At 43.0% G+C, this 16,484-nt stretch overlaps 1 protein-coding gene across 5 annotated transcripts in view; it reads left to right on the top strand.

Moving 5' to 3' along the window:
• Positions 1 to 16,484, top strand: part of LOC137323846 (diacylglycerol kinase beta-like) — a 479,766-nt gene that overhangs the window by 161,226 nt on the left and 302,056 nt on the right. For 3 of the 5 annotated variants that reach the window (XR_010963457.1, XM_067987847.1, XM_067987848.1), the window contains exons 5-6: positions 536 to 598; positions 2,688 to 2,942. The exons of 1 other annotated variant lie outside the window; for it this stretch is intronic. Coding sequence is in view for 3 of the 4 variants with exons in the window: in XM_067987847.1 (XP_067843948.1) it covers positions 536 to 598; positions 2,688 to 2,942 (318 nt within the window). In the remaining variant the exon portion in view is untranslated. The remainder of the gene's footprint in view (positions 1 to 535; positions 599 to 2,687; positions 2,943 to 16,484) is intronic. One more of the 5 variants, XM_067987849.1, reaches the window with a different exon arrangement.

The following is a 16,484-nucleotide window of genomic DNA, read 5'->3' as shown; positions in this document are numbered from 1 at the left end:
AACATTCTAGGTTTAATTGTTTAACCCTTCAAACCCAAATTTACTTCTTTCCCTTTTTTTGATTTGAAGGAGTTCACTTGATCTCTTTTTGAAATGTCCGGGATTCTAAAAGAAAAGAGGACTTCACACTAGCATGTACTGTTTGTAAATTATAGACAATGACGGGGTTGCAGTCTCGCATGTTAAAAGTCAAAACCCTGTGACCTCTAGAGTTGTTTCGGTCTATTTATCCTGGTAGTTAATGTTGCCCAGCACCGTTAAATGAAAGCTAAGGAATTGTGCTCTTTTGTTAGCCCTCTTTATAACAAATCATTGCTCATTGTAACTGACCACTCCATTTATCTGATGGTTTATAGCCTTTCTATTAGCACAAGAATAGCTTGTGATTCAATTTGGTAAAAAAAATGCTTGATTGCCATAACTTGTTTTTCTTGTTTCATATCCTTTTCTTTCAAAAGAGTTTTAAGTAACAAGCTACTAAACAAAAGAACATTTGTCATTAAATGAAATTGCATTTAATTATTATTTGTTATAGAACCAAAAACTATAGATGCTGGCATCTCCTTCCAGACAGAAGTAGCATGTGCTCCTATTACAGGTACATCATGCATCCCTCTTTCCATTGAACCTTACTGTTCCATAACTTCTGATGTAGGTTGGCTTAAGTTCTCTACCCATATAGTCGGTTTGTTCTCAGATGCACCACAGATGTGTAAATTATGGTTATTAGAATAACTCTAATTTTGCAAGTTTATAATCATTTTGTTTTCTGTGCAATGTTGTATAATGTATTGTTATCTATGATTGTGATAGTCAATCTCACTTAAGTAATTCTTATATAGTATAGCATTTATATTGCTAGATAAGTAAACAATACGTCTCTAGAGCTTGATGGATCAGATATTTATCCAACAGACTTGCTGTCATAAATAAAATGTGACTGTGTTATGGCATCAGGCCTTTCTGTTGGATAAATAGGATCTCAAACAGGTGTCCAGCTCTGTTCTGCTTACAACATGATGATAACCAGAATGTAATATCTTAAAAGTTGCATGCTATCAAAGGTATTGTACAGTGAACTTGCTAGCAGATTCAGTTTTTTATAGTGACTTTTTAACAATAGATGATAGTGGAGGCAAAATCATAACATAAGGATAGTTACCTATTAAAAGATATTTGAGGGAGTGGGTGATTGAAGGATATTAGTATTTTTGGACGAGCCAAATGGACTGCAGAGCCTTTTCTAGTTCTATACTTTCCTATGCTCCTATCTAATGGACTGAGCAATACAGCCTCGGTTAGTAAAAATCATCATATGGACCCACTGTTCGCAGCATGTCATAAGCTTTAGGAGACAGAATCATCAATCACTATAAAATCTACTTTTATAAACTAACTTTGAACAACGTGGTGCAGGATTCTATTTTTCATCCTCCCAGTGCAGGACACTGGCCACCAAAACCTCTTTCCCTAACTGGAAGGGTAAAACCGTCTGGGCTGCGTACTTAACCATGACCACCCTCAAAGCTGTTTTGTAATCAGTTAGCTGAAGGTATAACTCAAGGAGGGTTGCTCCGTAATGTCACTGCCCTACCCTACCTCATGATGGAATGTCCGCCTTCAAAGCGATACTCCATCTAGCAACCTGATTGAGAATTGATCTGAGTGCTGGATTGCCCGGGGACTCTAATCTGTAACTTTTATCAGGAAGAAGCGTTTTGTTATTTGCATTGTTAGGCTAGTTTACTACTTTCACCACCATTGAAATGGCATTGCTGAATTGTCTTCTCTCTGTGAAATGATTATGCATTTTAGCATTTGAACTTCAAGTGAAGTGCTTACTTCAGAAACAGGAATTTAATTGAGGTACTCAAACCAGTTTAATTATCTGTCTGCATATGCTTAAGATATTGCAAATTTGTTGTTTACATTGACTCTACATACAATTTCATTTTGGCATACCTGAAAGTGCCTTTATTTTATCTGTGTCTTTTTTGAAAAATAATTCCTAATTTTCTCCTAAGATTCATGTGATTTAAAGATTTAATATTTGGCACCTCCACCGGTTACTCAGTTGATTAATCCCATTAGATTAAAGTCATAGACTAAAAGGGTCCAAGTTTGATTCTCATCTAGGAAGGCAGGAATGCTCCAATTGGGCTCAGTGACTGTGGGATAGGGAAGGGGAAAATCAGACAGGATTCCCACCTCTGTCCCATGCCAGAAAGAGCATGTGTATGTGAATGTCGGGTGAGGACAAGATTGTGTTGAGTTGTGATGTAATTCATGATCTGTCAACACTCACTAGGGAGAAAATAACCACTTGGATGAGGTACTGGAGAGTGAGTGTACTCCACTGGGAGTTGGCACCTTCAGGGGATAAAATGACAAAAGTTTAAAAACATCAGTGCTTTATTTATGAAGTAGAGATATCACATGCGCCAGAATCTCCTCAGGGCTCCTCCCTCTCTGCCGCTGTAACGCCAGCAGAAACCCCAAAATGGGCTTTCCACTGAAGCTATGGTGGGGGAGTCGGGAAGCCACGAGGAAATTCCTGGCGATTTAAGTTGTTTTGTTTCAATCTAACCTGCTTCAAAATAAACTCCCGGGGATAGCTGAAAAAATATATTTTTTTTTCCTTTATTGGTTTTATGCTAATCCTTTTTATCTTTGTAATATCACTGCAGGAATTAATGGAAAAAGTATTCTGAATGCCATGAACAGGCATACACCGGATGGCAGGAATTCCCAGGTTAATCTCACCGATCAGCAGTTTCCCAGCTCAGCTCCTGTTGCTACAGCTGCTGCTGCCACATCAACTTGCTCTCCTGGTTCCTCCCGCTCTTCCTCCCAGAGATCCACTGTCGGTACTCACTCTGCTCATAACTCCTCTGGCTCCTCCAAGATTTCCTCTGCCTCACTGCTTAACTCTCAATCCCCAGGTAGTGGTTTTACCTCATTCTCACTCTTTCCTATGTTTTCTACCACTGTTAATGTTTGCAGAAGATCCGGTGCTTATTCATTTTTCAAACTAAATTGTACTTCCTAGAGTTCTGAATAGGTACTGTATGCTGTGCTTAATATTATTAGACAGAATTGATTTTTAAATTAAGTAGGCTAGATCTATACATTTAGATCTATCTTGTACACTGCAGAAGACAGAATCAATGAAGCGAGCATCTATTTTTATAATCACGCTATATTTCCTAGGGACTTCTCTTGATAACTGGAACAGGTACTATCCTATAAGCAACCACGCCCTCTCTAGCCCATAAACTTTCAAACTAGGGTGCCCGGGTCCTCGGGAGTCTTTGAGATAATCAAATTTCAATATTTTTCTTTAATAATTGACCTAGCACATTATTTCTGTTGCTGTATGTTAATGAAAAGTGTTTTTTGCAATGATCGCATGTTTTCCTTTGGTTAGTTGATGCCATCTTTTGGAAGTTAGGATAGGGGCCCTGGGCAGTTTGTTAATGTTAGCATGGCGTCCCTGGGAGTGTGTCAGTACTTGCAGGGTGTTCCCACGCACAGAAAAATTCAAATACCGCTGCATCAGCCCCTCCTTTTCCTGAAAATACTCCCTTTGAAATGTAGTAATTTCTTCAATTACTATTCTGTTTTATTTCATTGTCCATGATGCTATTGTAATAAACAGTTTGCTCTACTGTACATTACTTTATAACTGTAACTTTAAACAAGTCAGTACTGCAACTTTGCTAATCACTTAATTAGAGGGAAATTATAGAGAACTTGAACAGATTGAATTCACATAGGTAAAGAAAGATTTAACAGATAATTAAGATTGGCTGTAATTTTCAGAAAGGGTGTCATGTGTAACTCCATTTTCAATTAAACAGATTGAGTTTGGTTCTGTGAAGGATGTTACATGCACTTTCAATTGAAAAAGGTAATTTGAGGTCGGACAAGTGAAAATCATTTTAATGATCATGTCAAAACAGGCAGTGTGTAGGGAGTCTGTATTTCAGTGCTGTAAGCAAAGGCTTTTTTAATATCCCAGTTTTATTGAAGCAAAATTTTGTTTACAAATACGTAACTCAAGGATGGCACTAACTTTTTTAAGTTTGCAGGCTGTCTTCCTTTCGATGTAATCATCAAAACTTCACATTAGATAAACAAGATTCACAAGATAATTATGGATGAAGAAGGCCATCTTGATTCATCCATCCAGAGAGATCTTAATGTCATCCAATTGTTTCTTAAATTATTCCAGGGTATTTGCCTCCACCACTCTTATCTGGAAGTTTATTGCATCTTTTGTGTGAAGAGAATTTCCTAATAACTGTCCTTCTGTCCTAACTTCTCTAGTTTGAACCCATGCCTTCTTGTTCTACTCCTGCAATTTAATTTAAAGTAATATTCCAGGTGAACTTTTTCTATACCCTTAACAATATCCTCAACCTTTATACGATCACGTCTCGGATGCCTCCATTTTCGGCTGAAATGCCCAAGTTTCTTCAGTCTTTTGTCATAACTCAAAGTTCTTCCAGTCTTTTGTCATAACTCATGCCTCTGACACTGAGATTAGCCTCATGGTTCTTCTCTACAGTGCCTCCAGAGAATATTTCCCTTGTTTTGTCGAAGTCCTATTGTAAGTTCTAAGTTGCCTTTTCTGATTGCAAAGTAGTTTAATTTGCAGGTAATACCAGTGAATTTCTGAATCAAGGTCATTTATCTTTTAATTCTCCTTGGATATGTGAGTGGTGCCAGAGGACTGGAGGATTGCAAATGTTACATCCCTGTTCAAAAAAGGGGAGAGAGATAAACCTGGTAACTACAGGCCAATCAGTCTAACGTCAGTGGTGGGAAAGCTACTGGAGACCATTGGCAAGGAAAAAATTAATTCTCACTTGGAGAAGCATGGGTTAATAAGGGACAGCCAACACGGATTTGTTGAAGGCAAATCGTGTCTGACTAACCTGATTGGGTTCTTTGCTGAAGTAACAGAGAGGGTTGATGAAGGTAGTGCAGTAGATGTTGTATATATGGACTTTCAAAAGACATTTGATAAAGCGCCACATAACATACTTATTCGGAAAATAGAAGCATTTGGTATTAAAGGGACGGTTGTAACTTGGTTACATAATTGGCTAAGGAATAAGAGGCAGAGAATAGTGGTGAACGGATGTTTTTCTGACTGGAGAGAAGTAGGCAGTTTGGTTCCCCAAGGGTTGGTATTAGGACCATTGCTTTTCTTGTTATATACAAATGACCTGGACTTGGGTATAGGGAGTACAATTTCAAAGTTTGCAGATGATACAAAACTTGGCAACGTAGTAAATAGTGAACAGGATAGTAGCAGACTTCAAGAGGACATGGACAGACTGGTGAAATGGGCACATGGCAGGTGCAATTTAATGTGGATAAGTGTGAAATGACACACTTTGGGAGGAACAACATGGAGATGCAGTATAATCTAAATGGTACTATTTTGAGGGAGGTGCAAGAGCAGAGGGACCTGGGGGTGCATTTTCACAAATCTTTGAAGGTGACAGGGCAAGTTGATAAGGCGGTTAAGAAAGCTCTTTGTAAATAGGGGCATTGAATACAAAAACAAGGAAGTCATTCTCAACCTTTATAAATCACTGGTCAAGCCTCAGCTAGAGTATTATGTACAATTCTGGGCACCACACTTTAGGAAGTCTCAATACCTTGGAGAGGGTGCAGAGGAGGTTTACCAGGATGATATCAGGGATGAGGGACTTCAGTTATGTGGAGAGATTGGAGCAGCTGGGATTGTTCTTCTTGGAGCAGAGAAGGTTAAGGGGAGACCTAATAGAGGTATTCAAAATTATGAGGAGTTTTGATAGAGCAAGTAGGGAGAAACTGTTTCCTCTGGTAAGTGGGTCAGTAACCAGAGGTCATAGATTTAAAATAATTCACAAACGAACTAGAGGGGAAATGAAGAGAATTTTTTCACACTGAGGGTTGTTAAGATCTGGATCGCACTACCTGAAAGGGTGGTGGAATCAGATTCCATAGGAACTTTCAAAAGGCAGCTGGACATGTACTTGAAGAGGACTAATTTGCAAGGTTATGGGGAAAATGCTGGGGTGTGGGACTAAATTGGACAGCTCTTTCAAAGAGCCGGCACAGGCATGGCGGGGCGAATGGCCTCCTTCTGTGCTGTAAGATGTTATGATTCTACGATTCTAGAAACAGTAGTGTTCCCAGCACTGAGCCCTGATGCACCTCACTCAGTGATTTCCCTGCCTCTGACACAACTCTTCTAATAAGTATTTATAGTCTCCTCCCCTCAACCAGTTTTTCATCCATTCCCAGGGGTTACATGGAAGTAAGACGAATGGGTCTGTGGTTACCTATGTCTGTTTTGTCACCCTTTTGTGAATATGAGTACCACATTAGCCTGTTTCCAATCTTACGTCCCTAGGGTCGAATGAATCCCTCATAATGATTGTCAGTGCTTTCTACATCTCTTCCATCATCTCTTCCAGCATCTAGGATAAATATTATTTATCCCTGTGGATTTATTTGTTTTGAGCCTGAATAACCTGCCTAGGACTTCCATCTCATATATAACTTTAATTGAGATACCTTTGGACAGGGCATGTTGCTCATGTCTTCCTTTCTGAATACTTTGAATCTAGAATATTTATTATTTTGTGCTCATCCTCAGTTTCAAGGCTGTTTGCATCTTTTATGGTTTTCACTTCTCTTACTGCCTTCTTGCTGTTGTGGCATTGAATTTTTTTTTAATATTATGCTTAGCATCAGCTGTTATGTTTTCATTCCAAGTCTCTCTTGCTTCTCGGATCACTTTTTTAACGTATTTTCTGCAAGTTTTTGTGTTCTTCTCAGTGAGCTCCTTCAGGATTTGTACATGCCATTATTCACCTTGATCGCACTCTTAATTTGTTTGCTGAAGCATTTAGGTCACATTTATTTGTTTAGTCTGTTGGTTTATGAAGTAGTTATCCTGCATGCTCAGCATTGTACCTTTTAACGGTGTCTTTGAGAGGAGCTGTCTCTGAATTTGTTAGGATAACTTTAATCACCAATTCATACTGATAATGGCTTCACCTGACACCCAGGGACAATTTTGAAGAGCTGAAGCATTCTCTTCTCCCTGTGCTGCTTTAGTGCAAACAGCCAGGTCGTCCCCATTGCTTTTGTTTACTGAGGATTATATTATTGGATGGAACTTTCTAAAGAAATATTTTGACCTAAATGGGGACATACACAGACACACGAACACACACACACATACACGCATACACGGAAAGGCGAGAGAGAGGATGGTAAAGCTAGGGTCGGGGGAGGGGGGAAGAAGAGTGAGTGAGAGTGAAAGAGAACCAGAAAAGTGAGTAGGAAATAGAGAAATAGTCAGAAGGAAGAACAAAAGAACCAGGCTTGGGAGAGTGCAAGGATGGGTGCAATTGAACAGGAAAGGAAGGAGAGGATGAGTGAGGGAAAGGCGGATGGAGTGCCTCACATGGTCTCACTTTTTTTTATTAATTCTCAGGATGTGGGTGTCTCTCGTATGGCCGGCAATTATTGCCCATCCCTAGTTGAGAAGGTGGTGGTGGGCCACCGCCTTGAACCGCTGCAGTCTGTGTCCTGAAGGTACTCCCACAGTGCTGTTAGGTAGGGAGTTCCAGGATTTTGACCCAGCGATAGTGAAGGAACGGTGATATATGTCCAAGTCGGGACGGTGTATGACTTGGAGAGGAACCTGCAGGTAATGGTGTTCCCATTCACCTGCTGCCCTAGTCCTTCTAGGTGGTGGAGGTCATGGGTTTGGAAGGTGCTGTTGAAGAAGCCTTGGTGAGTTGCTGTAGGTAGTACACACTGCAGCCACGGTGCACCGGTGGTTTGGGATGGTTTTGCATTTTGTGTTTGTTGTTGGGTGGGGGGGTGTCAATTTTAAGTATAAAACTTACATTTTTGTTGATTATGGCTAATATTGCATAATGATACACAACCCACTCAACTGGTTTTGACCTGTATCTGTCCTTCAACTCCAAAAGTTTAGATATCCCTGGCTTTGTCCCAGAATATTTTGGGTTACAACTGGCAGGCCAGTGTTGAGATGGCAATTTTTGAGGGTGTGAGTGATTGCGAAGTCTTAGTTTTTGGGACCAGCCGGATGGACTGCTCTGTTTTTTCTGGTTCTATGCCTTCTATGTTCCGGACACATGCCATTAAAAGGCCATGACGTATCCTGTTTGGACTGTGGATTTGTACCAGTAGTATGTGGAGGAGACCTTAATTTGGTGATTGAGCGCTGCTGTATTTTGGATGAGTAACTTCCCTTTTTTTCTATGTGCTTGATTAAGAGGGAAAGATGGTCCAGCTGTAGATATCCATAAGGGTGTAGATTTATAACCCCTTCAGAGTCAACAGGCATTGTATAAAAATGCCATCAGCACTGGTTAACTTGCCAGTAGGAATGTATGAGCAGTGCAGGAAGCAATTCTTTCATGCCCTGTTTTCTGTCACTTGGATAACTTCCAGACCCAGCTCACCTCATCCTGCAAAAGAAGCCTAAATGATTCCACAATTTGAATGCAGGAGTAGAAACCTAATAGTTTACCACATAGCAGATCATACCCATTGTAAAAAAAGACAAAACATATTTTACCAGGTGTTCTTGTTAGCTGGTATCTAACTCCGTGCTTGCTTTACTTTTAGTATAAATATGCCATTAAATACTTAGAATTACAAATCTTTGCTTGAGATCTGATTGATAATAGCCTGTTGTGTGTGCGTAGATTTGCTTAACTTAGATGCAAAAGTTTGATTGTATTGTTCAAATCTGAAACATTGACACGGGAACAAACTTGGGCACTGCAAACTTTTAAACATTGGCAGGCTTTAGTGGACTTGTTCATTATTTTTGGACAGGCCTCCTAAGTAAATATACAGCTGTGATTTACTTTTGATTTTCTTTCCTAAAAATAAATTCCTTGGCAAAATAAACATTAACAGATTAACAGTCAGCAGTTTTTGAATGGTTATTAATTATTGGAAATGAAACATAAAATTTCTCATTTTGTTTTTTTATAAAGCAAATCAAAATATATCATAAATTTTCCTATTAGTGATTTTCTTATTGATATAGTAATATCAAGCAATTATGGCAAATAGGTAGGTAAATAAATTAGCATTAATGGGTGAGCTCAGTTATGCAGCAGTATTAAGTTAATTATGTGGTTATATTTCCTTTCTATAGAACAGTCTTGACATATTTAGGTTTGGGTATAGTTGATTTTCTGCCTATTAAGTGGAAGCATAAGTCTTTGAGGTTTAGGAAGTAACATAATTAAATGACTTGTCTGGAAATTTATAATGGTAATAAAAGACAATGTCCCCGCTACCAGGATTTCAAACAGATCTGAACCACACTTCACAAAACAAAGATCACCGCAAGAATGTCAAGCATGCTAATTGAAATTTCTTGCATTTTCAAAGCCTTTGAAGAAAAAGTTTGAGCAAATATTTAAATAAGCATGTAGCATGACACAAGGCCGAAGGTGTTTCTGTAGAACAACTAATATTGTAACTGATTTACTTTAATGTATAGCAAAAAAAAATGGTATTTATTCTAAATGAGAAGCAGCGTGTGTTACTAGATTACTAGTGCATCTCCCATAGCATTCCTCAGAGATTTATAAAGGGTGGGCTTTTATCTTTGCCTTGCCTCTCACACGCTCTCTCTCTTTCTCATTCTCTCACTTTCTCACTCTCCCACTCTCTTGCTTTATCCCAATCATTGTTCCAAAACCAACATGGGAAATATTTGGGTAAGGTCTACTTTGCAGGACTAGGGACACAGGAGGTGAAACACAAGCTTTGCTCACCAGCACTTTACTTCAGATTCTAATTTTAAACAGAACCAGTAAGCAAATGATGAAAACCCAAATGATGTCTGGAGCAGCAAGAATTTTTTTTATTTGTTCTTGGGATGAAGGCAACATGAGTAAGGCAGTATTTATTGCCCCATCTCTAGTTGCCCAGAAGCCATTTAGAGTTCTACTAAGAGAGGTGGCAGGTCCCTGGGCATTAGTGACCCATTTGGATTTTTAACGACAATCTGGCAGCTTTCATGGTCATTTTCTGGTACCAGCCCACAAATTACCCGATTTATTGAATCCAGTTTCACAACTTGTTTTGGTAAGATTTGAACTCTCAACGTTTGGGTTACTAGTCTAATAGCATAACCACGAGGCTACCATATCCTTAAAAGTTCTTCCAAGCTTAGGAGCTGGGGAAAGGGACACTTTAAGCAGGCTCTTGATTAAAATTCAACTGTTTGTGAGGGCAACAAACCATAGAGATTGTACAGCATATTTATTTCATAGTAAAGTACATTTTCACAAGACATGGGTTGTGTGTGAATATCACAACCACTTTTACGGTATCTTTTAGTAACTTTTCACAGGATTGGTCTGCATTTCTATCTCCATAACTCTAATACTAAATATAAATGCATTTTAAAGTAAGTAGTTTGAAAAGGAAAATAAAGAGAAGTGTGCTCCTATTATCAATGGTTAGTTACAAGTGACCTCCAGTAGCTCGCCGAAGTAACCATTATTTCACCCGAGAGCCTTGCTCAACCGTAATAGCATCACGGCTGAGCCTGATGCTGTCCACACTTGACATTCTCATACACACACGCATTCCAGCAGGAGTGGCTGGGTAGAAATTTTCCACTTCTCGGCCCAGAGGTGGTGAGGCCAGTTTTAGTGCCTCTGCTGTCAGCCTGGCTGAGATTAACTAACTAATAATTTTACAAAATTGTTATATGTTTCCAATAACTCTCTTACAATTTATATCAACATTAACTCTCTGGGCTCGATTTTCGCACCCGCGATTGGGTGCGTTCGTGGCGGGGGGGGGTTGCGAAAATCGGGGATTCCCGGGGCGGGTCCGGAGCCCGGCTCCAACCCGCCCGCTTCCGGGTTCCCCAGTGACATGCGCGTGCAGCCCCCGCATGTGGGACTCCCGCCGGCAATTAAAGCCAGCGGGGTGCCACTTGAAGTACTTAAACAGGTACTTCAGGTCGTTTACAGACCTGACTGACCTGATATTTTAGGAGGGCTGGGATTTTGAAATTAACTGAGACTGTTTGCCGTACTGGGGGAAACACTCCCAGTTCAAATAGACGTGTTGCAGCCATCAGCCTGTGGCAGCTGCAAAGGTCCATTTGACAGGTTGTGGGGGGGAGACCCTCACTCATTGCAGGAGGTCACTCTGTCACTTTGGACAAAGTTTGGTCTCCACCACCCTCCTCCTAACAGTATCATTCACAAACTTGCACACTTACCCCAGTGTCCAGACACATTTACCTACCTTGCGGACCCCCTCAAATGTACATCTTCCGGATGGGGGCCGCCGTAGCTGCAGTCATGACCTCCTCGGAGGGCGAACAGCATCACCAGCCTCGCCGGCCATGCCATCCACCTCTGACACGTGGAGCTCCACAACACAGTGCTGTGACACATCCACCTGCACAGCAGGAGGGAGGGCAACTGCAGAGAGAGATGCATCACAGAGGGCACTACCCTCGCCACAGGGTCCACAGACCGAGGCTCACCTTCCTGGACCTCTCTGAGCAGCAGTGCACATGGAGGCTCAGAGTCACTTGACATGTAGTCGTGGACATCTGCAGCCTCCTTCATGCCGAGCTGCTCCCGGATGGCCCGAGCACCATCTTCTTACCTGTCGCTGTCAGTCACCACTGCCCTCAACAACTTCTCCTCCACATCCTTCCAGGGTGCCACCGGGGACATCGCTGACGTCTCTCAGTCGTCTGCACAAAAGAGCCCTGCAAGTACACCTACACCCACTCTGCAGTGACACAATGGGTGGTATCAAGTGTGCGTGTTCATGGTGAACCCCATGAAAGGGACCTATTCCACAAGCCGGTCAAGAATGGGCAAGACGTGGCAGTAGTGGCGATAATATTTATTGTGCATGTGAAAGAAAACAAATTAAATAAAAAACATGACAAATCGTCAGGCACCCTTGTGCATTCCCTTTGTGCTCACAAAACCTTCACCTTGCATTTCCGGGAACCCTTACATGGTGCTATGCCTGTGGCTTCAGCAGAGGTAGTGGCAGGTTGCTCTTGTCCAAGCCCTGACCAATGAGATGCTTTGGGCCGATGCCCTCTAGGTTTGGGTGCCCGTGAGGGCCCATCCAAAGACTGCTCCACCTGCACCTGTGCAGGGGCAGACTCGGCCACCTGGAGAGGGGGCAGCATTGCAGGTACTGGTTGAGAGGGGGGCAACGGGTGAGACGTGGGAGCGCTTTGAGTGGTGTCCCCACTTCCATGTCCCCCTTCACCATCATCCCTCTCGCGGCCCAGGCCCACATCACTCCTTCCACCCTGCTGGACGGCAGTTTGGAGGACTTGTGTGAGGCCTTGGAAGGCCACTTGTGAAGTATCTGTCAGCCTGTTCAAGCCGGTAGAATGTTGCTCACCCTGAATCCGAATGACCATTGTCAGGGCCTGAATGAACTCATTGTTGAACGGTGCTTGATGCTCGAGGGAGGCTAGCCTCTCCTCCATCGCAGACGTTCCCGCACCTACTGACACTATCTCAGAGATGCCTTCACATTCCTGCGACACTTTTTTTTTATTCGTTCATGGGATGTGGCCATCGCTGGCGAGGCCGGCATTTCTTGCCCATTCCTAATTGCCCTTGAGAAGGTGGTGGTGAGCCGTCTTCTTAAACTGCTGCAGTCCGTGTGGTGACGGTTCTCCCACAGTGCTGTTAGGAAGGGAGTTCCAGGATTTTGACCCAGCAACGATGAAGGAACAGCGATATATTTCCAAGTCGGGATGGTGTGTTCCTTGGAGGGGAATGTGCAGGTGGTGTTGTTCCCATGTGCCTGCTGCTCTTGTCCTTCTAAGTGGTAGAGGTCATGGTTTTGGGAGGAGCTGTCGAAGAAGCCTTGGCGAGTTGCTGCAGTGCATCCTGTGGATGGTACACACTGCAGCCACTGTGCGCCGGTGGTGAAGGGAGTGAATGTTTAGGGTGGTGGATGGGGTGCCAATCAAGTGGGCTGCTTTGTCCTGGATGGTGTCGAGCTTCTTGAGTGTTGGAGCTGCACCCAACCAAACAAGTGGAGAGTATTCCATCACACTCCTGATTTGTGCCTTGTAGATGGTGGAAAGGCTTTGGGGAGTCAGGAGGTGAGTCACTCGCCACAGAATACCCAGCCTCTGACCTGCTCTCGTAGCCACAGTATTTATATGGCTGGTCCAGTTAAGTTTCTGGTCAATGGTGACCCCCAAGATGTTGATGGTGGGGGATTCAGCAATGGTAATGCCGTAGAATGTCAAGGGGAGGTGGTTAGACTCTCTCTTGTTGGAGATGGTCATTGCCTGGCACTTATCTGGAGCGAATGTTACTTGCCACTTATGAGCCCAAGCCTGGATGTTGTCCAGGTTTTGCTGCGTGCGGGCTCGGACTGCTTCATTACCCTCCTGTACCTGTGCCACCATTCCCCTCATGGAGGTGTTGGACTCCTCCATCCTCTGCACGATTGTGAAGAGTGCGCGTGGCACCTGTTCCAGTGCCTCGGCAATGTGCTGCTGCCCCTCGACGACTCTCCTTTTCAAGGCTGGCCCCCAGGGGTCAGCATCTGGGTCCAGCTGAGCCGAGTCTTGAGAAGAGTGCTCCCACCGACGCGGACTCTCCACGGCTGCCCCTGCACCAGGGTCTGCTCGTGCTCACATGTGCGTGGTGACTCACCATGTGCAAGCCCAACTAAGTGAGGACGGGGACCCACCGAGGTGTGTGTATCTGCGCTGGTGGATGCATGGCTCGGATGTGACGATGGACCCTCAGAGACCGGCAGGTCCTCTGAGTAATCGCCCTCCACGGTCACGGCGCTCGCAGACGGCCCTGCAAGAGAACAGAAAGCAATATTTAGGCACGTGGACAGATGTTGAGATGCTGCAGATGCCAAGTGATGCTAAGATCATTCGCTATCATGAGTGCTGAGTGTTAGCTTTCTGTCACCGGCCGTTTGTGCAATCCGAGCCTCGGCATCCGCCACGGACAGGCACTCCAGTGTGTGACTGATCTCCAAAGCCTGCTGCTCTGCGTCTGTTGGTGCCACCTGGTGTGGCGGGCCCCCTCCAGTCCGTGCCCTCTCCTGGGTGTTCTGGCATCTCTTCTCCTATCAAGGCAAAACACAGAGGCATGATTGAGTGATAGTTGCATGGTGAGCCGCTGCATGCATTGGTGTGGGTAGGGTTGAGCGTGAGGGAGATGCGTGGGAGGGTGCGTGTACAACATAGCCATGAGATTGTATGAGGATTGGGTTGCCTGGTTGTGTTCGAATGGGAACTGGGGCGGTGAGTAAGTGCAGGCAAGGTGAGGATGATAGTTGAGTGGATGTGAGGAGTGATGCGAGAGGATTGTGGTGGCAGTGCAGAAGGGGTTGTGTGGTGGTGGAGGTGATGTGGAAGACGGAGTGTGGGAGAATGCGTAAGTATACTCACCTGGCTGACCTGGTTAGGTCATTAAATCTCTTCCTGCACTGGACCCAGGTTCGTGGCAAATTGCCACTGCTGGTGACCACCTCAGCCACCTCCAGCCAGGCCTTCTTCGTGGTGGAGGGAGGGCACTTCCTCCCTTCAGACAGGAAAAGGATTTCCCTCCTCCTCCTCACCCCATTCAGCAGCACCTGGAGTGAGAAGTCCGAAATTCTTGGGGCAGCCTTCTCTCTGGCCTGCTCCATGGTTCAGCATTGGTTGTTTGCTGCAGGAGGAGCATTGGTGTGGACTGCCCCTTTAAATAGGGCTCCTCCAGCTGACAGACCTTGCTGCGCATGTGCAGTCCGCTCGCTGCGCATGCGCAGTCCGCCCACCGTGCAGCTTATCAGCGAGAAACCCGGAAGCACAGGTAAGTGGCTCCAATTAGCCTGCGATTCCATGCGGAGCACACTCATTTCACCGGGCGCATTACCCACGCGCCCAGTCGACCCCCCCCCCCGCTGAGAACCCGCCGCCCTGCTAATATCGAGCCCTCTGTCTCTGTACTTAATTTGAAGGAGCTAAATAGTACAGGAGGTGCTTCTTAAAAAAAAAACTCCTATTCTTCTGTAACCCTGAAGGCAGTTGAGTGAAAAATGTACAGACTATTAATCTAACATGATTGATTCCTGACCTATTACTTGCCATAGACAATGCATCTTTGGTTAAAAATGGGCAGGGATGATGTTCGAGGTGTTTGATTATCTTATTTTCATAACCGTACGTCTCTTTTATATAATAAGGCATTCATCAATTCCTTTATCAGAGAGTTAATTGACACCACGTTAAGTATTTTTGATGGAAATCTGCCCCGTGGATCTGTAACTCTCTTGGGGAAACAAACAATGCTTATCGTTAGTCTTGCTAGAGGCTTGTTAATTTTCTACTGGTGTCTTGTCCTGGAAGCACAAAATCTGATTGAATCTTGCAACGAAAAATCTATATATTCCAGATCTTCCTCCTTCTGGAATTATTTATTCATTAGTGATTTTTCATTAAAACAACATTTTTCTTATAGAAATAAAATATAGAGCAAAATGATAGTTTTGTGGTTTTCTAGGAGCATCACTGAGTAGCACAAAGCATTGTGTGTACATATTCAACACTAGTAAGTGGATATTCACATTGCTAGATAAACACATTTCAAGTAAGTTTTCGCAACAGAACTTTTTTTTATTTCTTGAGGAATCAGAGGAACAGTCAGACAAGATATTGGGGGTGAAATTGGCCTCCTTCAGTAGCACAAAATGCGCTCATGGTGAATTTCGGAAAAGAAAATCGGGCGGGGTGTAAAACAGGCTGCCAACTCCCTATGTGTGTGTTTCGGGCTGAAGTGTTAGAGTGGCCTCTCTTTCCTCTTCCCTCCCCCACATTGAACATTGGAGTTGCACTTAGTGTTCAGTCCTAACTGTGTTGTTGGTATTTAAATTGCGTGAGCTTTGAAAGATTTTGTGGAAAAAAAGTAACATTTTATTTACTGTGCCATGGAAATTAGTTAGGTTAGAGATGCATTCTGCATTTAGGTAAACTAGAAAGGAAGAGCAGACCACATTATTTACTATACATTTTAAGAGAATTAAAAATTCTAAACTGTTTTGGGGCATAATATTAAAAAAAAGTCTGGGAAAGGTTTTCTCAGCAATCAGCAAAAGAGATTAACAGTACTAACTTTCTTTTCATAGTACTAGTGAAAAATATGCAACACTAAAACCTGTTTTTGGAAACCAATATAAACTTTTCAAGTAAGACAGAGGGGTAAAGCCTGAAAACTGTTCATTTATTCCATGCAAGGAAAAAGATAGTCAATATTACCCGGTTTCTTTTATCTGTTGCCCAACCTCTGAGTAGGCAGCTCATATTTTACTTCAGATTTCCAAAATTCATGATTTTTTTAAATTCACCAATATTGTGAGAGTACTGTACATTGTAGATAAATATTGATACCCATTGT

Source organism: Heptranchias perlo, chromosome 7, assembly GCF_035084215.1.
Source record: "Heptranchias perlo isolate sHepPer1 chromosome 7, sHepPer1.hap1, whole genome shotgun sequence".
Lineage (NCBI taxonomy): Eukaryota > Metazoa > Chordata > Chondrichthyes > Hexanchiformes > Hexanchidae > Heptranchias > Heptranchias perlo.
This window is presented reverse-complemented; position numbering and strand designations above follow the sequence as displayed.